Below are 23744 nucleotides of genomic sequence, written 5' to 3'. Positions count from 1 at the left end.
CTGTTTGTGTTTACAGAGTTGGAGCTTAAGTGCTCTTTTCAGTCTTATTTAGTCGTGGCAGGGGAGACAGAGTTTCACATTCATAACCAATTTGATTGAATTCACTTCATGATGAATTACATGTTGTTGTTTTTTTATAGGAATATCCAGCTTCGGGCTGTAGCGCCTCCTAGTGACCGTTTCTAGTTGGAGTCCTCTTTCACTTGGAAAAACAAACCTCAACATAGGTTGTTTTTTTTTATCAGCTCAACTTCATGTTGTTTCCTTATTTTATGAGTTGATCATACACGTTGTTTTTTTTTTGGGAATAGCTGTTTCTGAGGTCCAACACAATATTTCTGTTTCCAGCTGTAGTTCAATACAGTGGATTATGTCTTTTTATATGCTGACAGTACATTTGTATGCTGTAGTTGTCCACAATTGGTTCAGGTCATTACCATCTATTGTCACCCTCTAGCTATCTATCAAATGGGCCGGTTTGTTAGATTTCTCTACATATTGGGGTTTAAATCAGGTCAGAAGAAAAGAAAAAGTTCACAATTGCTTTTAACATTTTTCCCATATAAAGTGTCTGTTGGACCCTCGAACACAGAGGAAGTCAAGTCAGAATCACAACTTGAATTCATTCCCTGAGTCTGCAGAGGAAAGTAATGTTATAACTGAACCCCTTTGTATTAGTGTTCAAGTCTGATGTGAACACTTATTTGAAACTGATTGTCTAAGTAGAGAAATTAAAATGATCAGCTAACAAAAACTACTTGAATTAAACTGTATTTTCCTTCTTCAGGCCTGTTTGTTGCCCTCCATGTTCTGGTTGAAGTTTGTGCTAAATACATTCGACACAAGCGCTCTCTAAACTCAAGACTTTTTATTCAAAAGTTGTATCAACAGGAGAGCAGCATACTTACAGCCGGATGGACAGTGTGTGTAACTAAGTGCACACAAGTAAACTCGCAGAGTGACAGATACGAGTCAGACATCTTTGATGTGATAAAAGAAAATCTGAACTGATAAACGACACTAAAATTTAAACTGACAGATGATGTGAAGATTTTGACTGAACTTCATCATCGGACGTCACAAGTGAAAGCAGTCCGATTTTGTTGGGTCTGAGATCAACTCACTACTTAAATCTATGGAACAGAAATACTGCGAATCAAGCAGCCGGCAGGAAGGGGAACATACAGAAGGCCGGACGTGCATCATCAAGTACAAAATATAAACTTGTTCACAAAGAATAAAAACACAAAAGCATGTTAATTAACAATGATTGACACATTTCTCAGTCACCTGCAGTGGAGCCTTATGGCTTGGTCAAAGTTCAAATCAAAGTCCAGATGGAAAACGTACTCTATCTTCAAATAGTCCCATTATTACAAAGTTGGGTCAGTGTCCATCAGTGTTCTTCACTGGTAAAACTATAAAAAAAATAATAATAATAATTTAAAAAAAAAAATTCATCCCTCCAGTAAAAACTCTGTACTTTACAATATGGCTATGTTGTTTTTGGTCTCACTGATTTTATTTACAGCTCGTGTCAACAGCTCTTCCTCCAAAGTTGGACTCATAGTGCTTCATTTTTACATTTAGTTTAGAAAATAAAATCTGGGGGGAAAAAAATGCTGTTTCACATCCCATCAAGAAGATGGGATGTGAAACAGCATTGAGAAAATTCACAGAAAAAAAAAAGGTCAAATTACATTTTAGAAGCAAAAAAAAGTGTTTAGGTAGAAACAACTTTTATTTACAGTAAATTCTCCTCCAAACAGACCATAATGTTTCAGACCAGTACTGATGATTTTACAATATTGTTATTTTTGTAATTAAGAACTCAATCACAGTAAATAGGCATGACCTGTTGTTTTTTTTTAGGATTGTAGCCTTTTTCACAGAACATCACTCAACATTTCTAACATCTGACAAATGCTTCTGATTTCATGTCGCACATAAATTAGAAATATGGATTCTCAGTCCGAGTTATACCAAACCCTGTTATTTTCAACGCCGTTTGGATACTCTTTGATTTGATTTCTGAAATGTCTCATGTAATGATGCTCTGTAATGCAATGAGTATTAGGGCCACATTCAGGAAAACAAAAAGAAAAGTGAAACATTTTATTTTCTATTTTAGTATTAGTGCCAGGCTTACAACATTTTGACTTTATTCTCAAAATTTCCACTTTATTGGTGAAATGGTACAAAAAAAAGAAAGATGAAATCCATCATTATGGTTCTTTTTTTGTATTCCTTAATGCAGCCCTGATACTTTGTCCTACTGTGCAGTAGTACTAAAAAAAAATATCCTCCTCCAAAAATTAAAAAAAAATCCTCTCTTCTTCACCACATGAACCTTTGTGCGGCCGTGCTGTCCGGCCAGCGGAAGGTCTTCGTGATGAAGATGTAAATCGTGGCGGCGTTTACAGCCGTATACAGGACGAACTCCACCGCGAGTCTGGGCAGAGAGGGCAGAGGCATGTGCAGGCGGTACATCAGGTACGGAACGATGAAGTACCTGAACTCCAGGAGCTTCTGGGGGACGGTGGCGGACAGGAGGCACGCCAGGAAGGCCAAGCTCCAGAAGAGCGAGCGCGACTTGAAGGAGTCCAGGAAGTTCCACCCGGCGAAGACGTACGCCGGGACGAGGAGAAAACGCACCAGCTCGTGCCTCTGGAAGAGCTTTTTCCACACGTAGAAGGGGAAATGGCGGTTGTCCGCCAGGAGGTACCTGTGCACGAAGGTGAACTTCCACACCAGGAGCAGAGAGACGGCGGTGACCAGGAGGAAGAACGCGGGCTGTTTCTTCAGGGCCTGCAGGAAGCGGAGGACGCGGTGGTAACACAGCGACACGGGGAGAGAGAAGAAGAGGGAGAAGGAGAAGAAGTAGAAGAGCTGGGGGAAGTTCAGGCAGGCCTCGTGGCTCATCCTGTCGCCGACTACGATCCCATCATTCAGCGCCACGAACGCCAGGAACCCAACGCCGACGGCTGCGTAAGGCCACGCCACCAGCAGCACCGCCTTCACGTGACCGGGGGAGGTGAGGAACTCCAGGGTGAAAAGCAGCACTTTCTTAGCTCCGCCAAACGAAAGAGGCACCTGGGACGGCGGCGGCGCCTTATCGTCCCTCTTTTTGGTCTGCTCCGCCCTCCAGGCCTCGTCCATTTTGGCGGCCACCAGAGTGCCCGCGCAGAAGGCCACCCAGATGACGTTGGTCTGCCGGAAGAGCACGGAGCAGACGCCGAGCAGCGCCGAGGCCTTGTGGCAGCCGTAGAGCGTCATGAGGTAGGTGAAGAGGATGAAGAAAGTAGATCCAGCGTCGGTGTAGTAGAGGAAGTTGAAGAAGTAGAGCACGGGGAAGGTGGAGAGCGACAGCGCCGACAGGATCCGGCGTGAGGTTGTTCGAGTCTGAGAGAGAGAGAGAAGAAACATGACGTCAGAGGAAAAACCAAGATGACTGGCCGTTGTCCTCGTCCTCCCGTGACCTCACCTTCTCCCTGACGTGCAGCTTGCAGATGAGCAGATAGATTAGGTAAAGGTTGCCGCAGTTGAAGAGCAGGTTGACGAAGCGCAGCATGGCCGTGGAGCACACCACCCCGCCCGTCAGGTTGGTGAGCCACACCACAGGCTTGATGACTCCCACGGAGACGAGGTAAAGGCCCGGCAGGGTGGTGATCATCGGGTTCCACTGCGCAAATCAAAAACGGACATGAGTTAAGTCATTTTAAACTCCAAATAGCATTTCAGTCAACCATCAGGCAGAATCACGGCGTCGTTCATTCATTCATTCATTCATTCATTCACGAGTGATGTAAAGTTCAGGAGATCAATAGAGCTTTAAACGTCCTTTACATCTCCTGCTAAAAGCCCCCTCCATATGTCCGGAGATTAAAACCTCTCCAAGCTGCCACGTCACTTCAATTTAAAAAAAAAAGACAAAAAAAGACAAAAGCCGCGCTGTTGGCGAGCCTTTAATCCGCCGGCGGGACTTCGTTCCCACGTTTACAAATCACACCCGAGAGACGTCCGACTTTACCTCGTTGAATTTTCCCTGGCAGTATTTCTGAGCTTGCGGCACGTGAAAAACCTCGTCCATGTACGGCTGCCTCTGCTCCCGAGTAACTCTGGAGAACAGCAGGCAGGACACGAAGAAGTTGGTGCTGCACAGAGCCGTGAAAACGTAGCCTTCAAATTTCTCCATGTTGGACGAGGAAACGGCGACTCGACGCGGAGCAGGTCTCAGTCCGACGCCAGCCGGTGTGCGACGCGCATAGCGGTTAGATTTCGCGTATTAAACCCGCTGCACGACCTCAGTTCAGAGAGAAACTGGGAGAAATCTGTTGCTAAACGGAAGAGTTTTTTTTTGGGGGGGGGGGGTTTGAACAGCTGGCGGTCCGCTTCGGAAACACGCTCGGCGCTGAAACTCCCGTGAGACTATTAGTTCCTAGGCTGTGCTAGATAATTTAGCGTCGTGCTTCTGTCGAATAATGGTTAAAATAAACATAAATGTGATTTATTTTATATAAGATAATGCTATACGATTTCGTTTCATCACTTTTATTTATTTTTTAATTTTTTTTTTTTTTTATTACCTTTGTAACATTCTTTCCCAGGAAGTCGTTTCCGCTCCAGCGGTGCCACCGTGTTATGGTTCCCGCCGTGTGCAGACCTCACGTGAAGCGCGTTGTCCGTTCGTCCTAATTTTCTCAAATTTTGTCAAACACTTTTCCAACATGCATCTCACACAGGACCTGGAGCTTTTCCCCGACCAGAGAGTGACTCAAATTCTTTTCAAAGAAGTAAAAAACACGGCGGACTTGAGGCAAAGCGCCGTGGAGGGTAAAATAAACGGCGCCTTGATCAACCCGACGATGGTGAGTCTTTTATCGACGCTTACAGCGATATGTTATCAACTATTAATGTACGCATTCGTTGCACTGTATAGTTTTTAACTAATAATTGTAAAAAAAAAAATATTATTAAAAAAAAACAGCAGTTACACTTTCATACAAGATGGACAAGTTGCAGTGATATTTCTTTATTTACCTTGATTTGTTTTCTTCCACAGCTACTGGATCCTTTCCAAGTGATGGTGGCTGCCAACAAAGCTGTTCATTTACAGACAATAGGAAAAATGAAGACGAGGAGTCTGTACTCGGAGATTATCTTCAGTCTGTCGCCTACTAACAATGTAAGTTAGAAAAACTCGACATTTTTATAACGCGTGTCCAATCACAGAACATATTTAGAGTCACTTTGACAGACAGTAACACCTTGTTTCAGGTTATTGTTTGTTTATTTTCTAAAAAAATATATATATATATCACTTGTGGCTCCAAACAACAGCTTGCCTTTGTTTGGGGGGAAAAATGTCCCCTCGGGGATTAATAAAGTAACTACCTAACCTAACCTTTAGTGTTAATTTGCACTAGTGGTTATTTTCAGATTAAAGTTTACTCTTTCGACATGTCACCTTGTATCTTTCACTGCGTCGCAGTGCTCTAAAACTTTGCATATGCTTTCACTGATCCAGATCTCAGAGGCCTTTAAAAGATTTGGGATCTCAGATGGTGACGACTCTGTCATGGTGGTCGTGGTTCACAACAACGAGGAGTCGCAGCTGCTGTCGGACATCACAGCCAGGGTGGACGGACAGCAGGTTCCAGTGGAAGATGTGTCCTCATTGTCGGACCCTGCAAAGATCAGAAAGGTTCCCCACGTCTGCTTTAATTCATGCATCTCCTTCCTTATAATGTGAACTAATGTGTGCATCTCTGTGTCTTTTAATAGATGGTTACTTTGGTAGATTAATATTTCTCTACATGTTTTATTATTAACAGTTAAATAAATCAGACATCTGAAATACAGGTTGCAAATAATAAGGTATAGAGGAGGTGACGACGTGATATCCAAGACACCTAGAGCGGTGCTTGAAAGTTTGTGAATTCTGATACATGTCTGCATAAATATGACCTAAAACATAATCAGATCTTTACACGAACCAAATCACACAAAAAAAAAAAAGTAGATGAAGAGAAGCCAATAAACAAATGAGACAAAAATATTATACTTGGTCATTTAATCAGAGGGAAATGATCCAATATTAAATATCTGTGTCGCAAAAAGTATGTGAAACTTAGTTGATTGGTTCTGCACATTGGCTTGAAGGAATTTTCCTCGATTCCTCCGTCCAGAACAGCTTCAGCTATTCAGCAGGATGGTGGCGGGTTTCCTCACATGAACAGCTCGCTTCAGGTCCTTCCAGGACATTTCTACCTGATTGATGTCTGGATGCTGACTTGGCGTTTCCATAACTTTAACTCTATTCTTCTTTAATCGTTCTGTGGTAGAATGACTTGTGTGCTTTGGGTCATCATCGTGCTGCATGACCCATTTTTCTCTTTGTCAGTTCCTCAACAGTTTTCCTGACATTGCCCTGTAAAATGCGTTGGTATAATTTAACTTAAATTCATTGTTCCGTCAATGATGGCAAGCTATCCTGGCCCAAACTACTACACTACCACCACCACGTTTCACAGATTTGTCCAAACATAACGCTTCTTAATTAAACCCAAAAGTTTAATTTTTTTCTCATTCATCCTTGAAAACTTTTTTCCATTAGCCCTCTGGATCATTGTCCTCAATGGAAAAAAATAACCAAGTATAAAAATTTTTGTCTCATTTGTTTAATTGAGTTTTCTTTATCTAATCTCAGAATTTATTTTACAATCTGATGATGTTTTAGGTCATATTTATGTAGAAATATAGAACAGAAAGGCTCACAAACTTTTAAGCACCCGTGTATGTATTCGTAGACCTGATTGTTTACACCTTCAACATTTTCAGATTTAAGGAGCATTTTTTTTTTTTTTATTAATGTTACTGCCTTTTCTTTTGTCTCCACTGCAGCTGTTCAAAGTCACTCCTCAGGAGGTGAAATGTGGGAGTCTGCTGGATGCAGTTGTTTGCAGAATGGCCATCAAGGACGTCATGTAGCTCCAGTAGGATCTAACACATAAATATTCTGATGGAAAATGTATTCTATTTTTATCATGAGATGTAAATGGGTTTTTCTATGTTTAATATAAATTCAAAGCCTGAGAATATTGTTCGTCTTGCACTCAATACAACTCAAGACGATGAGTCAGATACATACAAAGTCATGGGTTTAAGCACAACGAGCTGCGTCTCTAAGCTGACCACAATATATCTGATTTTTTATAAGTCTTTGCTCCTGCTAATCTGTTCTTAATCATGGTTAGACGGTGCAGTAAAAAGTGTTGGAAGCTCTTAAGAGAAGTTCCAGCACATTATTTAACGTCATTTTACCGCAATTTTTTCTTCACATCTCTCGTTCCTTTGATCTTTTTTGTTTATTTTTGCCTCTGAGTGCTGAAAGTGGGCTCTGAGGTTTCTGACAGTACGAGACAGTGATGTAAAGCTGGCCTCATGCCATCAGTGCTGAAAAATGAATCTAAAGGCACTTTTGGCCAAAATATAAGCCACGTCTCAACAGGATTTAAAATACATACTATATATTCTCTTAAATCATGTCAAACTACCTGTTTGTTTTTTTTTATCTCTAGTTTAATGAACTTTAAACATTTTAAAACCTAAAATGTCACAGCTTCATATAACTCAAACCTGGACGTTCAGTTTTTGTTTCATTTGCATACTTATAATATAGTTAGATCAAGGCGTTTATTGCGAGACAGTATTGAAATGTCTATTGATCGGCTTGATTTAGTGGCACTTCGGTCATAGAAAATTATTAGAATTACATATTGTAGTTCATAGAAAAGAAGTCACATTATTGCGGTGTGTGTTTGTCAGTCAGGAAAGTCGCCGAGCTCGTCTTTTCCGACGTTCCCTCCGCTCAGGATGCACACGACGTTCTTCCCCTCCAGCTCGGGGATCTTGTTGTTCACAATAGCAGCAAAAGCAGCAGAGCCCGATGGCTCGACCACGAGCCCAGATCCGTAGAGCGTGGAGACCGCTGCCTTGATCTCCTCGTCGCTAACCAGGACGATCTCCTCCACGTATCGCTGGCACAGCTCGTAGGGCAGCCTGCCTGTGATGGACAGAAAAGGAAGGAACGGTAACTGCAACGTGAAGTCCCGGGACACAGAAGTGGTCAGTTTTTTTAGTCACACAAACTTTCTATCAAGTGAACTTGATTCGTGGCAGAATACTAGGAAGGAAAGGCCGACAGATAAACGATGTAATACCTGCAAAAGGTGGCGCGAGACCTGAAGCAATGCTCTTGGTGTCCATCGCCACCGGCTTCTTCTCAACGAAGCTTTTGTACATCGTGCAGGCTGAGTTCAAACAGACACACAAACTCACAACAAACTCAAAGTCGGTCCGGATTTCGGGAGATGAGCCGAGTTTTTACCTCCTTCTGGTTCCACGCCGTAGATCCTCGTTTTATCACGACCCGACAGTTTGATGGCGGCGGCGACTCCGGCCAGCAGCCCGCCTCCGCCGCAACACACCGCCACCACGTCGGGCTCGGGCATCGCCTCCAGCACCTCCATGCCTAGACTGTAAACACACAATCAGTGGGGCGTAGAATTAGCTCAATGAGGTTACATCACGCGTATAGATCTACAGGGCGTACCTGGCGTGTCCCGCTATCAGGTCCAGGTCGTCGTAGGAGTGCAGGAAGGACATGTTGTCCTCATGAACACAACGGTTCACCACGTTCATCAGGCACGATGTAGGAACTCGCTCCACCTCCACCCCGAAGCTCTGAGGACAAGAAGGATCAAGTGTTAACATCTGTATAAAATGTGTCAGATCTATATAGCAGGAGGGATCTGATTCTTCACAATCATGAACATCATTTGATTTCCTGCCTTCACTAAATTACAAGTATTATTCTGTATTTTATTGTTGACGTTTTAAGCTCTTTTTACTTTGGTTTTCAAGGCTTGTGTCTGTTTTTCACTCAGCCAGCAGATGACCTCTGACCTGTATGAGGACGGACCTGGACTCCGGGGCAGTTTCTGGCATCACCACTTTGCCCATTGACCCATAGTGTTTAGAGGCGTATGCAAAAGACTTCCCATAATTCCCTGCAGACATGGTGACGAAACGGCCACCCTTCGGCCTCCTGGCAAACTGATTGGCCACGCCTCTGATCTTAAAAGACCCTGTCCGTGGAAAAACACAGTGCACGGCATCCAAATCGGTGCAGAACTGTAACACAGTGTTGTGTGAGACTGACAGAAGTGAGTCAGAGTTGGGTTCCACCAACCGGTTTTCTGCATGTTTTCCAGTTTGATCTGGACGTTGCAGCTGACGCTGAGTGGCAGGGTGGTCTGGCACCAGGGAATCATGGGAGTGTTGATGACACCCAGAGGGCTGCTCCTCACCGTCTCTCTGGCTTCCCTCAACAGACCCAGGGTGACGTCGTCGGCAGACATCTGAGTCAGAAACGCACAAAGATCGGGTTTACCATCATATGCACAGTGCAGCAAACATTTCGGTCTCTGTTTAATGTTGCATTTAATAACAATAATAGGCGCAATCATTTTTTTTTTCAGCTGTTTTATAGACTTTCACCTCGAACACTACCATAACTCTCTTGCAGAGAATAAAACGAATGATGCAAATAGTTCTACTTTGCAAAGGCACTGGATAGACCTTGCATTAACATCCGCACCCTGGACGCAGCCCAGATTCAGTGGTGGTCTGGGACACATAAAGCCAAATACCTTTAGCAGTGTGTTGGCAATTGTGTTCTGGGCCACAGTGAAGGACCACCTACCCAACTGAACTTATTGGACTGCTCAGACATTCACAAACGTAAAATACGTCATGCATGTCTAACAGATCAGTGTTCATTTGCATGTAGAGAGGAGAAGTGATACGTAATCGCAAGTCTTCTCGTTGAGATGCATGATGACGTCAGGTGTGAGCTGCCTTTCTTCGAGCTGACCACTTGAGATCCAGGACGGATGTTAATGCAGCGTGTCCAGGGCCGAAGTGTTGCGTGAGCAGTCCTGCAAACCCTGACTCAGTTAGAAAAACTAACGTACGCGGAGTTACAAGACTTACTTTGTACAAAACACTCCTCATATCAACCAAAAATAAATACTTGGTGTGTTAAGTGTATTTTCTTCCGACCTTATTATTACTGCGGTCCAGCCAGCCTCCGCTTCGTCAACACGGTCGAGGTATCCCCACGTTGTTTTATAGTCCCCGTGTATACTAGACATTACGGTAAGAACACGTAAGACGTGTTTCAAAACAAGAGCAAGGTTCCGGTTGAATGTAATAGGAGGTGAACAGACGAAACAAAAATTATAATTTTGCCTTTCAAAATTAAAGCCCCCCCCCTAAATTGACATATATAAGCTACATTCTCTCTGAATTCAGATTAGAATAATACAAATAAAACGTCCACAGACCAATTGCATTTTATATTGACATTAGACCACCTCAATATGCCAATCGGACAATATCAGGCGATTCAGATTTTGAAAATTAAAACCCTCTAAAATGTCAGATATGAGCTATATTCTCTCCTATTTCAGACTGAAGTTGGAAGGAAATTTGCTGTTTCCAAAGCCCAATTTATACAGAAGTTATATTCACGTCTCATGCTCACCGGAACTTTGCTTTTGTTTTGAAATAGGTCTTATGCGGTCTTACCGTAATGCCTAGTATACACAGGTACCACAAAATAACGTGGGGATAGCTTGGTTATGTTAAAAGTGGAGGCTGACTTGACCGCAGTCTCCTTGTTTGGACTTTCTTGATATTGATATTTTTGCAAGTGCCAGATGTTTACAGAGTCAAGTAAGGTCAAAGAACTTCCCAATTTGTTTATTCTGTCATATATTAATATTTTTATGAAAAAAATATTGATCTTTTTTTCTTTTTTTTTCCAATAGTTTCTTGAGCAAAAACTACCATTACATTGTGGCACGTGTATTTTAAGCCATGTGCACTATTTTAGTTGTGAGATGTGGCTATGATAATGCTGTTAAATGACAGAATTACCGCTCAGAAATAATTACACTTTTTTTTTTAATTCAAATTATTGAATCTTAAGCAGTGCAGGTGACTGCATGGTTGAATATTCTGCCAGGTAAATTGATCCAGATTAATTCCTGATGTTAAACTGTAGAACGTTTGATTGAGTTATGTGGTCATTTTTTGTTTTTGTTTTAACAACCTGCCTCCGTCAGTCATCTTGAAGTAAGCTTTAATATAAGGTCCTCTTTGCAGCCCGCAGTGGAAATAAGATTTATGTTTATCTTTAATAAAGAAAAACTCCCTGTAGTTTCCCCAACTCCCTGATGCAATATCAAATTTCTCCATCAAATTGTTCTCAATAGAATTTCTTGTCTTTTTTTGTGTTTCTAGCATATGGACCTACTGTAAGTCTCTTATGTTGTAAACATTCAGATGTGATGGGAGCTGATTCACAGAACAAATTGGAAAGGTGTTGTTGTTGTTGTTGTTTACACAAAGTAGAGCAGACTTTGACCTACTTTTCCGTCCACTCGGCCTTTCTCGTGCAGCTCGGTGGACATGATGAGATTTAAGCCAGAAGTAATATGTTCAGGAAGTTTTCGGATTTCCGAGAGTCCGTGAAAGCACGTGACAGGAAGTTCTACCAACTTTCGCAGTCTGGACGCTGAAACAGCTGGACGCGTCCAACTCTGTCTTCTGGCTGCTTTCGTTGTTTTTAAAAAATATATATATATTTTTTATTAGATTTTTATTAAAACTGCTAAGGAAATATGGTCAGTTACAAAGAACTAGAGAGGAAACAATGTCGCTCAAGCCTGTGCGGTTGTCTTCGCTTTGCAGGTTTCATCAAGGCGCCGCGCGACTGAATCTGGTGTCTCTGCTCCAGGTGTCCGTGTCCAGGTGGAGGAGCTCGAGGTGAGTGGACTCGTGTCCAAACTGTTCAAAGTCCTCAGTGGTCCGCTTTATTTACACTCGGGTATCCCGCCCGAGTAAACAGGTACCACCATTAAGCCTGTTCGCTTTAACGCAGTCGGTCCAGATGACATAACGGGACTTTATTTAGGGAACTAGAGCAGGGGCGTAGCACAAAATGCTGGGTCCTATACACAAGCGGTCTATGTGGGTCACCCCCCCCCACCTCCCCCTTTATCGTGATCCATGTCTGTCACCGCTTTTCAAAATGTTTACAGATATTTGAGCCACTAAAAAGACACAAATAAAAACAACCTTTTTACTCCAGGCTTTTCATTCAATTCTACCTCTATATTGCTTTACGGTAAGTGTCTGATAACTTCTGTAAAACTGTGTCTGAACTCCATCTGACATACTTCCACTGCCACAAACTGAATTTATGTTGCAAGTGCAGTATTTCTGCAATTTGTGAACAACTGAATGTATTTGGTAGGACATCATAAATAACACTTCTCACATGACCCGGCCTTGAACATCACAATACACGGCACATGATTTTTTTTTTTTAAGGCATGGGCACTACTTTAGTAATACAATGCAGCTCTGAGAGTGATGTTAAGAATTCCTGCTAAGTTATATAACAATTATGAAATATGCAGCACAGCAGTGTGTGCCTGAGCACTCGGGAGTGGCAGGTTACTGACTGAATGAAAGAAGTGAAATGACAACACTGATGTACGTTACTGATACTGCACATATGTGTGGGCATAGTTTGCGCTCTCCATGACTGCTGGTATTTTTGAGACTGTTTAAAGTCTTTTAAATTTTATGTGATGCACCTGGAATTATTATTATTGTTATTTGTATTGGTGATGGTGGAGGTTGTCATTATTTGACAATTTTCCACATTATTGAGTATAACGGAAAGTAGCAGTAAAAAAAAAAATAATAATAATAATAAAAAAAATCATGTTTAATTTTTAATTTCTTTCATTAACAGTATATTAGTATTCATAACACTACACGACAGTGCGTTTGTAGTTTTTGATAAAAAAAAAAAATAAATGTTTAAAAAACAGCCTGCAGTCATAGCGACAGTTTGTTGTGCGGTCACGTGACCAGAGGGCTTTTAGCACCGACGTCAGAGCTGGTACCGACTTCATAATGATCCTCACCGTCGTGCCGCCGCCGCTGTTGCTGCTGCTGCTGCTGCTGCACAAATAGACGGTCCTGCAGACAGCGTTCACTGCCTCCTCCCGGATCCCCGTTGCCGGTAGTTGCCACAAGATACTCCGTGGTCATGCAGTGGAAATACGCGGGGAGCCTCCAGATCATGTCACCCGGCTCGCATTGAAAACAAGCTGACGTGAATGCAACAAACATGTCTTCTCTCTGAGAAATCCACCGGTGGCGCGTTGTTGCATTCAAGTTTCCAGGTAAGTTGTTCATAATCAGTGGCTCTGTGGCGTGTCACGACGTGTGGTACATAACCAAGCTATGCGTGTGTGTGTGTGTGTGTGGTGGCTTTCTACTCCTTTTCTCTTTTTTTATTTTTTATTTATTTATTTATTTCTCTCTCCCTCTCTCTCCCAAAGGGACTCATTTAGCTCCTCTAGTATTGAGTTGAAATGCAGTATTTCTGTATTTGGACCGTGTTTCAGCTCCGCTCGTCTGTTGCTCTCCTCTTTGTGTCACTGCCTGCTGGCACACCTTCAAAAAGGAAACGGTTGAATGTCTCAGACGTTGTTAGGAAATGTCACAGGGACACAGATTCACTTGTGTGACACTTTATACCCAAAAAACAGCAACGTACAAATACTCCAGTACAAGAACAAGTACATGCAGTATTTGCAAAAAAAATGTAGCTCAAGTAAAAGTACTGCTCTGATCCCTCTGATTGATATTATTAAGTATGCTCTTTATATTATTAAATCCAAAGCGCTTGTGTTATTGTTGCAGATGATGCCAGAGGAGCTGGTTTGAACTATTTTGTATCCACCGTTATGTAAAGGATCAGCAGATAAATGTGAGGAGTCGTCAGATGATTACTGGGAGAGGAAAAGGAAAATAAAAAAAAGTTCTGCACCACAAATCTGTTTGCAGTTTTGTGGATTTTTCTTTATTTATTTTTTTTCTTTAGTCTTTGATTTTTTTTTGCTGAGATATCGGATCATTTGAACTTTTATTGAAATCGAGCCACGAGAGGGAAGTTTGGAGGGAAAACTCATTATTTGGTGAAGCTGTTTACAACCTCCCTTTTTAATAAGACGTCAGAAGCACCGATTTAATCTCCAGCAACGTGTTCTTTTTCATTGTGTCGAATATTTATCTGGAAAGGAAGCAAAGCGGAGTGGAAATTAAAACGTGGCCTTCTGAAATTTAGTGGCGTGAAAGTAAAGTAGCATCAAATGGAGTACGAGAACCTCAACATCTTACTTAAGTACACACTTCAATAAATGTAGTTGTAGTCGAAGGTAACTCATTTAATGAGAGCTTTGTTATCATTAATTTGTTAGTTGACGCCCGTGGATACGTCGCTCTTCCTCCGAGGACAAATGGTTATCTGTAACTGGTTATCCTCCATAAATAGGGAGGACGGTGTCCAGCGTTTCTTATCAAACAACTTCAAAACAAACACGTCCGACTGACTCAATCAGAGGCTTTGGTTTAACTGGTCCGACGGGAGGTTTGTGTTTTGTTGTTTGTGTCGCCGCGTTGGGCACGCAGGCCGGGTCCACGTAGATCTTTGTTTTGGTCGTCATGCACAGAGCTCCATTGTTATCGCGGCGTCTGTGTAAAGTCCATTCATGAGGCCGAGTGCATCATCAGCACGCCGTATAAGCTTTAATGTACGGTGTTCCCCGAAGAGATGTCGTTGCGTCGGATGCGTTTGGTGTCTACACCCGATGTACGTCTCTCGGCGCAGCAGAGCATCCGTCCAAGGCTGCCGTCCGTATCGCGGCGCCCGTCTCCTCGGTCAATACGGGGCGACGATGAAGGTCATCGTAAAGGGCATTTTCCCATGAAGTGTAAGTGCGTGGTGGTTAGGAAGGGTGTACACTGGGCTGTGGTTGGTGTGGATAATAGCAGGATAAGGAAGGGTTGGGATTAGGCTCGCTGGCTTTGAAAGGGTGTGTGTGTGTGTGTGTGTGTGTGTGTGTGTGTGTGTGTGTGTGTGTGTGTGTGTGTGTGTGTGTGTGTGTGTGTGTGTGTGTGTGTGTGTGTTTCTCTTCCTTCCAAACTAAATTGTCAAAGATACTGGTCACATGTTGCATCTTTTTCCTACTGGAGGTTTTTATCCCCTTCAGTCGCATCCAGTCTGCTCCGTGTAGAAGAAATGCTGTAAAAGCAGTAACTCGAACTCCGCACCGACATGTTTGAGGTGGATATACCCACAATGCGTTGAGCACGGGTAACCTTGAAATGGTTCACCAGAAGTATGTTCACCCCTATCACCATATATTAATGATTAATGCGGCGTTTTCTGCATTGCAATACCGTCTTGATAGTTGCATCGTGCAATGCGTCGGCACACGAGTTCCTTCCAAGTCATTATTACACAAGAGTCGCGCCCGCTGAGCAACGCGTGGCTTAATCCTTCCTGCCAGCGAGTTGATGACAGTAATAATGCACCGAGACGGTACCGTCGAGTTCAGGGAGGCTCGAACACATGTTTACCGCTGACTTTAGTGCTCTGTGGAAGCACCAAAAAAAAAATCACCTCCTGATGCATTTGAATACGGCGCAGTTATGTCTGATTATCATCTTCGTCTCGCACGCAAACTATTCTGGTTGAGCTCTCCGCTGTCCCGCTCGTTAGTATGAATGCGTAACGCTGTTCTCGTCCTCAGCAGCTTCCGGTGCACCTTTTTCAGCCGGACACGTTACCCCTGGCTGCCTCAGCAGAGCTCTGTGTGTGTCACACTAAATCAAATGACTGTGAAGCAGTTATGAAAAGTGAACTCTCTGTGTGTGTCCATGCCAGTTGCGGCGGCGGCGGCGAGGCCATGGAGCAGACATCGTCTTCAGACCGAGCGGCGCTCGAGGAGAGAAAAGGCCTGATGGAGGTAACGCACACCTTGCTGCTCAGCAGTTGTAATTATATAGAACAAAGATGTGGTAACTGTTTGAGGGGATCAAATACTGGGTGTAAGTTAGTGCATGCCTTCTGAGTCCTGTTTTTTTGTTGTTGTTTTTTAGCTGTTTAAATGTGGCTGACAAATTTGCTGTGAAAAATAATCACAGTTGTTGTCTGCTTGTCCTCCCAGGAAATGTCAGTGTCTTCTGTGAAAAAGGTTTATTTACGGTCACTGCGGTTGAGTTTATTTACTCATGATGACCGCCGACGCTGCCAAGTTTAGTCCTCCAAGGTCTTGTGGAGTACTGTTTTATACGTGGGCAGATAAGTCGTTTAAAGCCTCAGATGGAGCAAAATGTGACTAATAGGGTGAGGTAAAATAGTCAAAGAATTGACGTCCTAACTCTTTTTCTAACCACTTTTCCTTGAACTCAAAGATGTGAAGGGGAATTCATAAGGACTTTGGAAAATAGAATCTGACTGCACTTACTCGAGGCTATTTAGTTATGTGAGGGCAGATTAATACAGACGTGGGTCTGCCTGACGAAACTACGATGTTAAGAAGATCAAATCTACTACTTTGATACTTTGCAATATGCTTTCTTACCCTGTTGTTTCATGCATACTGTGTAAACATGGACCACCTCACCCCGAAGTCCCATAAAACAATAATGGTCATAACCCTGATAAATCAATAGTCTTCATCTGGGGGAGTTGGAAAGAAGTAGGAATGGGACATGATTTTCAAATATTCAAATAATTGTTCAAATACATTAAAAAATTTTAAAAAAAAAATCAATTTGGATATGTTCTTCCTTATTTCTGCTGTTTTTTTGCCGGTGCCTGGTTGTAATGCGTCACACCCGTCAGTAGGTGGCGGTAATGCACCTAAAAGCTTTCTGCCAGCCGCCATTAAACATAAGAAGAAGAACACGTTTCTACCAGGCAAATAGTCAATTTATAATTGAATAATTACGAGCAAATTTCGAATAGTATTTTTTGCTTAAAATAGCCGTCCGAGAAAGAAGTCATGTCACCAGATTTCTGTAGCTTCCTCCTCATCTCAGCTTGAAGCTACATTAGCCACTACGAGCCGATCACAGCTGCAGGTGTGTAACGAAGGCATCGAGATTAGACAACACAGAACATGTGAATACAACAACAACAACAAAAAAAAGATCGTGTTTGGTTTTGCCGCATTGATTTCGATCATGTTTTAAACAGTTCCTCAATAGTCCAAACATGTCGTAGGAGTGTAATTTCAAAATAAAAGTGCGGGCAAGATTGTTACATTAAAAACTCCCAAAAGGCAACAAATTAATGAATAGATAGATAAGACTTTATTCATCGCACAGTGGGGAAATTTAGTCGTCACAGCAGCATAGAAGCACAGTTAGGGAAAAGGTGCACGCAAGAAGAAAAAATGACCGATACGTATACAATTAAAATAAGACGGATACGAATATATTTTTTTTTGAAAAAATAAGACCAATGAATAAATTCACAAATACACACATAAACTATATATATGCGAAAAAATAAATGAATACAACTTGGGATGAAAAAAAGTTATTGTTTTAGGCCCTCAAACGCTTTAGAGAATACAGATTGACTCCTTCACTGTTTGATTTTGTATCTTCAGGATGGCGGAGTGCTGAGAGGCGCCGAGGGAGGACAGGAGGATCCTCAGACTCCGAGGAAGAGCAGCTCCTCCCGCAAGAGCTTCCGTCTGGACTACCGTCTGGAGGTAAACACTTCACTTCCCATCGTCCCCCCCCCCCCGTCCGGTAAATCCCTCTCCTCTACCCGAAAGAAACATTCCTGCTCCTTCACCTTACAACTCTTTTGTGGCCTTGAACTCCCTCCCTCAGCATGGGATCCCTCCAGTTCTCCAGTGTGTTTTGTGTATTTTCTATCAGTCGTGTATTTCAAAATGACTTTCTTTATCTGGCGTCATGTCCTCACAGTGCGCCCAGCGAGTGGCTAAAATCTTAACGTTTTACTTCGACCGCAGGAGGAAGTGACGAAGTCGTGTCGGGACAAACACGGCCGCTGGATGAACCCCTGGTCAACGTGGCGCTTCCCTTCCTACGCCAGGATGCTCAGGTTCCTCTTGCTGGATAGAAACTACAGCGATATTCCTGGTAAGGAGGTGAGTAATTATTCAGTCCGCTTTCAATTACACTTCAAGCTTTGTTCCATAATGACAAAATAATCACAGTCTCAGTGGAGCTCCACTAAATTATAAGTGTTATATTGGGAATCTAAAATCAGCAATAAATGATGTTTCAAACATGACTGGCCCAATTTAACGTATAGTGACCGATATAGAAAACAACTCCACGCTCAATTCACCCTTAAACACTTGGAAGATGATACAAGAAGATGAATTTCACATTTGCTATTGTTGTTAAATTACGGAGTAGGGCTGCACAATAATTGAATATTAATCTCAATCACAACTTTGGCTTTCCACAATTAAATGAACATGATTGGCGTAGATGTTGACGTTTGTGGAAAAATAAAAAATATTGTCCCTAAAATCAATGAATAACTGATAAATAATCTTGATTATCATTTTGGCCATAATCATGCAGCCCTGTTACAGAACTAATGTTCTTAGAGAATTCAGACCAAACATTGTCAGTCAAATACTAACAAGAGTAGTATTACAAGCTCATGTTTCTGATCTGTCCCGGTAGAAACATCACCATTGTCAGTTCTATTTATAGCTCCAATTGCAAATCTTGCTGACTTCAGTAAAAGCTTAACGGGCTTTAAAGGCTGCTTTCACGCAGCCTGAGGAAAAAAATGTTTAACCCTTTACTGGCTCAGGTTGGAGGGTTTTGTTGTTGGATACAACTTTGGGGGGAAAAAAAAATCGGCGTACTAATCGACTACTAATGAAGTCATCGGCGTAAAATTCAATGATGGAAAGATAGTTGGCAACATTCAGTAGGTCGTAAAGTACATGCATAAATACTGAGTACTCAAAAGTACCTTATCAGGTGGTCAGTGTGATGAAACTATGAATAAATCCTGCAGGCAGAAAGAAAAGCAAACCATCTCCTGAGTTCAGAGAGGAGCAAACAGTGACTTTGGTATCATTTTTTTAAAGAAGTGACGAGACCTCCCCTTGTTTCCTCACCGTCTCGGTTCCCACAGGTCCTGGACAATACGCTCCCAGTGATGGAGCCATACTTTATCCAGAACCCAGACCTCTCTGAGTCTGGTCCCGGTCTGAAAGTCACCTGGCTGGGCCACTCCACGGTTCTGGTTGAAATGGACGGGCTCAATATTCTGACGGACCCGATCTTCAGCAAGAGAGCTTCGCCGGTCCAATTTACGGGGCCCAAAAGGTACAGGGGGCCCCCCTGCATCGTGGAACAGGTTCGCTACCTTTTTAAACTTCCCTTTCAGGAACGAGCCGACTTCATTTCATCCAGACTTTGTTTCACCGGCTGCTCCTTTCCCCTGTTCCCTCCTGCCGACAGCTGCCGAGGATCGATGCTGTCGTCATCAGCCATTCTCATTACGATCACCTGGACGCTGGATCAGTGGCCAGCCTCAACGGCCGCTTTGGAGGGGAGCTACGCTGGTATGCATGCTTCATCTGGAGTCCAAAATAATATGTCGTTTTTTATATAAGATACACACCTCTTATGTGTATCACTTATAGCTCCTGCAGTCCCGTTGCACTGTTAACCTGTGTGTGTGTGTGTGTGTGTGTGTGTGTGTGTGTGTGTGTGTGTGTGTGTGTGTGTGTCACAGGTTCGTGCCCCTGGGTTTGATGGACTGGCTGGCAAAGATGGGCTGTGAGAACGTGATGGAGCTGGACTGGTGGGAGGAGAACTGCGTCCCGGGTCATGACAACGTCACATTCGTCTGCACGCCCTCTCAGCACTGGAGCAAACGCACGGCGCTGGACAACAACATGGTCATTTATTGGAATTATTACTACAAATCGGATGCGATGGCACCAGAATATTTTATATCTTCAGAACATTTATTTGGACACTTTCGATGGCGCAAAAAAAAAAACGAGTTGGCGCAACGCGGTGACGACTGTGTAGTCATTTGAACGACTCTTCGTCCTTCTTTCAGTCTTTATGGGGCAGCTGGTCTGTTCTGGGTCCAAACCATCGCTTCTTCTTCGCTGGCGATACCGGCTACTGCGCGTCCTTCCAGGAGATAGGAAAACGCTTCGGGCCGTTTGATCTCGCAGCGATCCCTATCGGAGCCTACATGCCCAGGTATCGTGAGGACACACACACACACACACACACACACACACACACACACACACACACACACACACACACACACACACACACACCTACCTTATATTCACCTGTACAATCTATTCGTCAATGCTTCTATTGGAGATCAATAGATTGCATCACTGTACTTGACACTCAGAGGTGTCCATTTGTTTTAGCACCGGGCTACATTATATTGTTATAACATTACAGACATTACAGCTGTTTTTCTGAAAATGGTGCGGACCGAAAATCAAACCCACTTCAGTACAACGTAGTCCAGTACAACACCACGTTTAACTGCCGACCTCGGCAAGAAACAGAAAGCCATTTACACATGGCTGATTGTTATCGTCAATGTGGCCACATTCACAGAGACGGGCGCAGACGAGACTGAAATATTGTTTGTTTCTTCAGGGACGTGATGGTGGGACAGCACGTAGATCCAGCGGAGGCGGTTCAGATTCACCAGGATCTTCAGGCCAAACAGTCTGTGGCCATCCACTGGGGAACCTTTGCTCTCGCCCACGAGGTAAGAAGATACAGACACTCGGACATGAATGAAGTTAGACATTTGGGAAAATGCACTTGATCTCTTTTTCGCCGAGAGTTTCAAAAGAAAATGAGTCGCACTCTAATGTCTGATTAATCAGGGCGGATGGACCAAACGTGTAGCTTAGCGTTAACATGGCTAACCTGGCTCCATCCAAAGACAACGAAATCACCAACCAGCTCACTATTTGTAAGACGAACGTAACTATTTGAAACCCATTCGTGATTTCACCAAAGGTTTATGAGTATCGACTTTTAAGATGACTGTTTACCATGGCGTCGCCCTGAATAGACTCGGATATAACAATATTTTGGAAAACCAATGTGTATAAATTGGATGGACAAAATATAAGGAACAAGAACACAAATGGCCGTGAAGTTAAACCAACACTTCTCCCAATGGGACTGTGTACCAAATTTCAAGACTTGTGTGATACCCTGATGTTTTTGGTCACACTTATGCAGAATTATAATTCTAACAACAAGCATTCAAACACCGCTGTAATTGACTACTTTCAGAGAGCGCCATTAAAGCCAGAGGAGGTTACAGAGGTAAAAAAAAAAAAAAAAAAAAGTGCTCCGATACGCTGTTATGTTCTGGTAACGCGGTATAACAAAGGTGTCATTGTTTGTTAAGCTGCAGCTCACGGTTTAATGCAGCCCGTGGCTCACTGCCACGCCTGGAGAGTTCCAATCCAGCCGATGCTAAAGTCACAATCCTCCCAAAAAAAAAAAAAAAAAAATGTGCTGAGCTCAAAGTTAGCGTGCATGTCGACGCTCAGGAAAGAGTCTTTAATCCTCGCGTTCGGTGTCGCCTCTCCTCCGCGCAGAACTACCTGGAGCCGCCGAGTCATCTCAAAAAGGCCCTGGAACATAAAGGACTGAGGCCAGAGGCGTTCTTCACGCTGCATCACGGGGAGTCTCGCCTCATCGCAGATCCGTAGAGCTGCATCCGCAACGGAGCAGGAGACTTTGTTCATCGCGCGCACACGGACCGATGGAAGTTTGCCCCGCACGCGGCGTACGAACGCAAGCTCATCCCGGCAGAAGATTTGAAATGTTCTACGACGCCGTTTACGTACCGCATGTTTGCCCCGCCGTCACGTGGTCACCGGCGAGCAACGCGACCCTGCGGGCGCCGCGACTCCTCCACGATATTAAATTTGGTGAAGTTTACACAGCAAAACGGCGTGGTAAAGATGAGCTCTTCTCCCAGGTCATGAGGAGGACACGGATATTTGATGTTGATATTAGGGTGTGTACCGACTGGACGGCGTGGCATGTAGATTATGCAACGGAAAAGTCATCAAATGTATTTAGATTAGGAGAACTCTTGATTTTTATCAGTGAGACCATTTGAACAAATCCAGGTTCCAGGACATTTTCCTGCAGCTGTGTTTTTGTGAAATGGTAAATTGCTTTTGTGTTGCGTATTTGTTTCATTTGAAGTTTCGTGATCTCACACCACTTAAGAAACCTTTGAGGACTAAGCAGGAAAAACATTTTTTTTTTAATCTAAGCAGATACAAATGTACGAGTCAAAAGGGCAAATGACTAACAGCCATCGAAAAGAAATCCGATTACGTCATCGTTAAGCAGAAACTTTTTTTTTTTATGTCAAAATGTGACCTAAATTGTTTTAAAGATTTTCTGAACATTAAATTAGAATAAAGACAGTAATATCCTGCTGGTCCCCTTCGACATTAGTAAGCAGTGCTCTTATTAACATTACTGTAGGTTAGGTTTGTGTACAGGGAACAATGTGAAACCTGAAGCTGGAAAGGAGCCTGCAGGCAGAGTGATGCAGCTTTACGTTCACACACAGCTGGACTTCAGTTCTTGCAGTCTGTAATATAAAAAAAAAGAATATTGACGATATTAAGAGATTGGTGCAGTGTAATGCCACATTACAAAGGTATCTTTTTTTTTTTCCTGAATGTACTTTGGCCAACGAAAAAAAAAAAATCACAGAAGTATTTAATCTATTTTTAATTTTTAATCCACAGTATGCTGATAGAAAATGCAGCTGCAGGAGTTGAGCTGGGCTCCACTTCATGCGCTGCAAATGCTTGAATTGTTGCTGCTTCAGACTTTTAATTTTGATGCTCTGAAACCACAGCACAAAGAACCCTTTCTCTTTACTTATCAACGGGGTGATTTACATTTTCACTTCATTTAGTTGGATGTATTTGCTTCAGAGCGTGACGTGAGAATTGTTTTAGTGCTGGATAATTTTTACGTTAAAAAGCATATCTTTTCAGGCAGAATGTAAAAACCAGCGCAGCAGAATGTTGAGCTCACTGTCTGCAGGAACCTGTTTGTAATGTTGATTTCACAGAATTCCCAATTAAAGATGTTACATTTTGAATTTGTTCGTTTCCTTTTGTCAACAATTTAAAAATGGGTTTTTAAATACTGTTCTATATTATTTTGCCTGATAAATGTGGAGGAAAAAAATTACTGTCGCTCTGCATTTCATCATTTCATGGTGTTTTGATCATTTCATTGTTGTAAAATTCAAAATTTGGGCACCCCAAAGTGGTAGTACTAAAAAATACTGGTCGCATTTTCAAGTACATCAGAAAACATTATGGGGATTTTATGTAATGTAATGTAAATGAATAATTAAAATGACATTCTGGATTTCACTAACTCAGGATTTCTAAATGTACACTCCCAAATTATCTGCTATAGTTTTGATGACATACCAAGCTATTTGAATTTTTGACAAACTGTGATATTTTTGATAAAATGCTGAGACAATGCCATTTAGGACTATAGTATTATATCTATATTGGCTGTATGCATTTTCATGCCATTGTAGATGACATACTATACTATGAAATTGGTATGCCAATTTAGAAGACATACTACAGTATGACCTTTTTATGTAATTTTGGACGACATGACATTTTGGACGAATTACTATAGTATGACTTTTTTATGCATTTTGTGAAGACATG

At 42.6% G+C, this 23744-nt stretch overlaps 4 protein-coding genes across 9 annotated transcripts; 2 read left to right on the top strand and 2 right to left on the bottom strand.

Annotated features, from left to right (window-relative positions):
* Positions 1–853: 853 nt before the first annotated feature.
* On the bottom strand, positions 854–4385 carry alg10 (ALG10 alpha-1,2-mannosyltransferase). The gene is made up of 3 exons (XM_069699982.1): positions 4031–4385; positions 3485–3682; positions 854–3402 (listed from the first exon to the last, which is right to left on the bottom strand). The coding sequence occupies exons 1-3, from the start codon at positions 4193–4195 to the stop codon at positions 2338–2340; spliced, it is 1428 nt and encodes a 475-aa protein (XP_069556083.1). The 5' UTR covers positions 4196–4385; the 3' UTR covers positions 854–2337.
* A 240-nt stretch (positions 4386–4625) lies between these two features.
* On the top strand, positions 4626–7218 carry tprkb (Tp53rk binding protein). The gene is made up of 4 exons (XM_069700022.1): positions 4626–4868; positions 5063–5185; positions 5528–5704; positions 6904–7218. Exons 1-4 carry the CDS (start codon positions 4728–4730, stop codon positions 6988–6990), a joined length of 528 nt encoding a protein of 175 aa, XP_069556123.1. The 5' UTR covers positions 4626–4727; the 3' UTR covers positions 6991–7218.
* A 423-nt stretch (positions 7219–7641) lies between these two features.
* Positions 7642–13151, bottom strand: srr (serine racemase). 5 transcript variants are annotated; one of them, XM_069700018.1, is made up of 8 exons: positions 10126–10183; positions 9767–10001; positions 9254–9422; positions 8968–9149; positions 8615–8745; positions 8390–8538; positions 8223–8312; positions 7642–8065 (listed from the first exon to the last, which is right to left on the bottom strand). In XM_069700018.1, exons 2-8 carry the CDS (start codon positions 9794–9796, stop codon positions 7824–7826), a joined length of 993 nt encoding a protein of 330 aa, XP_069556119.1. In that variant the 5' UTR covers positions 9797–10001; positions 10126–10183; the 3' UTR covers positions 7642–7823. The 5 variants fall into 5 exon arrangements, with proteins under 5 accessions (XP_069556119.1, XP_069556121.1, XP_069556117.1 ...); XM_069700020.1 differs by lacking the exons at positions 9767–10001; positions 10126–10183 and adding an exon at positions 13068–13151; XM_069700016.1 differs by lacking the exons at positions 9767–10001; positions 10126–10183 and adding an exon at positions 11499–11716.
* napepld (N-acyl phosphatidylethanolamine phospholipase D) lies at positions 11750–22765 on the top strand. 2 transcript variants are annotated; one of them, XM_069700010.1, is made up of 10 exons: positions 11750–11895; positions 15878–15959; positions 17613–17717; positions 17985–18122; positions 19136–19360; positions 19465–19568; positions 19742–19907; positions 20075–20223; positions 20647–20761; positions 21612–22765. In XM_069700010.1, the coding sequence occupies exons 1-10, from the start codon at positions 11783–11785 to the stop codon at positions 21723–21725; spliced, it is 1311 nt and encodes a 436-aa protein (XP_069556111.1). In that variant the 5' UTR covers positions 11750–11782; the 3' UTR covers positions 21726–22765. The 2 variants fall into 2 exon arrangements, with proteins under 2 accessions (XP_069556111.1, XP_069556112.1); XM_069700011.1 differs by lacking the exon at positions 11750–11895 and adding an exon at positions 13236–13328.
* Positions 22766–23744: the final 979 nt, after the last annotated feature.

This window comes from Brachyistius frenatus, unplaced genomic scaffold, assembly GCF_029030835.1.
Source record: "Brachyistius frenatus isolate BFR_SWC_R1_liver_20210118 unplaced genomic scaffold, ASM2903083v1 Contig_32, whole genome shotgun sequence".
Taxonomy (NCBI): domain Eukaryota; kingdom Metazoa; phylum Chordata; class Actinopteri; family Embiotocidae; genus Brachyistius; species Brachyistius frenatus.
This window is presented reverse-complemented; position numbering and strand designations above follow the sequence as displayed.

Excerpts from the sequence above, each read along its gene's own strand:
- alg10 (XM_069699982.1), bottom strand. The coding sequence starts at position 4,195 with ATGGAGAAATTTGAAGGCTACGTTTTCACGGCTCTGTGCAGCACCAAC. Across the intron at positions 3,683-4,030 it reads GCCAGGGAAAATTCAACGAG|TGGAACCCGATGATCACCAC; the intron begins GTAAAGTCGGAC and ends TGATTTGCGCAG. Across the intron at positions 3,403-3,484 it reads AGCTGCACGTCAGGGAGAAG|ACTCGAACAACCTCACGCCG; the intron begins GTGAGGTCACGG and ends TCTCTCTCTCAG.
- tprkb (XM_069700022.1), top strand. The coding sequence starts at position 4,728 with ATGCATCTCACACAGGACCTGGAGCTTTTCCCCGACCAGAGAGTGACT. Across the intron at positions 5,186-5,527 it reads GTCTGTCGCCTACTAACAAT|ATCTCAGAGGCCTTTAAAAG; the intron begins GTAAGTTAGAAA and ends TCACTGATCCAG. Across the intron at positions 5,705-6,903 it reads ACCCTGCAAAGATCAGAAAG|CTGTTCAAAGTCACTCCTCA; the intron begins GTTCCCCACGTC and ends TCTCCACTGCAG.
- srr (XM_069700016.1), bottom strand. The coding sequence starts at position 11,540 with ATGTCCACCGAGCTGCACGAGAAAGGCCGAGTGGACGGAAAA. Across the intron at positions 8,313-8,389 it reads CGGCGTGGAACCAGAAGGAG|CCTGCACGATGTACAAAAGC; the intron begins GTAAAAACTCGG and ends GTTTGAACTCAG. Across the intron at positions 8,066-8,222 it reads TCTCGCGCCACCTTTTGCAG|GCAGGCTGCCCTACGAGCTG; the intron begins GTATTACATCGT and ends TGTCCATCACAG.
- napepld (XM_069700010.1), top strand. The coding sequence starts at position 11,783 with ATGTCGCTCAAGCCTGTGCGGTTGTCTTCGCTTTGCAGGTTTCATCAA. Across the intron at positions 19,361-19,464 it reads CCCCCTGCATCGTGGAACAG|CTGCCGAGGATCGATGCTGT; the intron begins GTTCGCTACCTT and ends TCCTGCCGACAG. Across the intron at positions 19,569-19,741 it reads TTTGGAGGGGAGCTACGCTG|GTTCGTGCCCCTGGGTTTGA; the intron begins GTATGCATGCTT and ends TGTGTGTCACAG.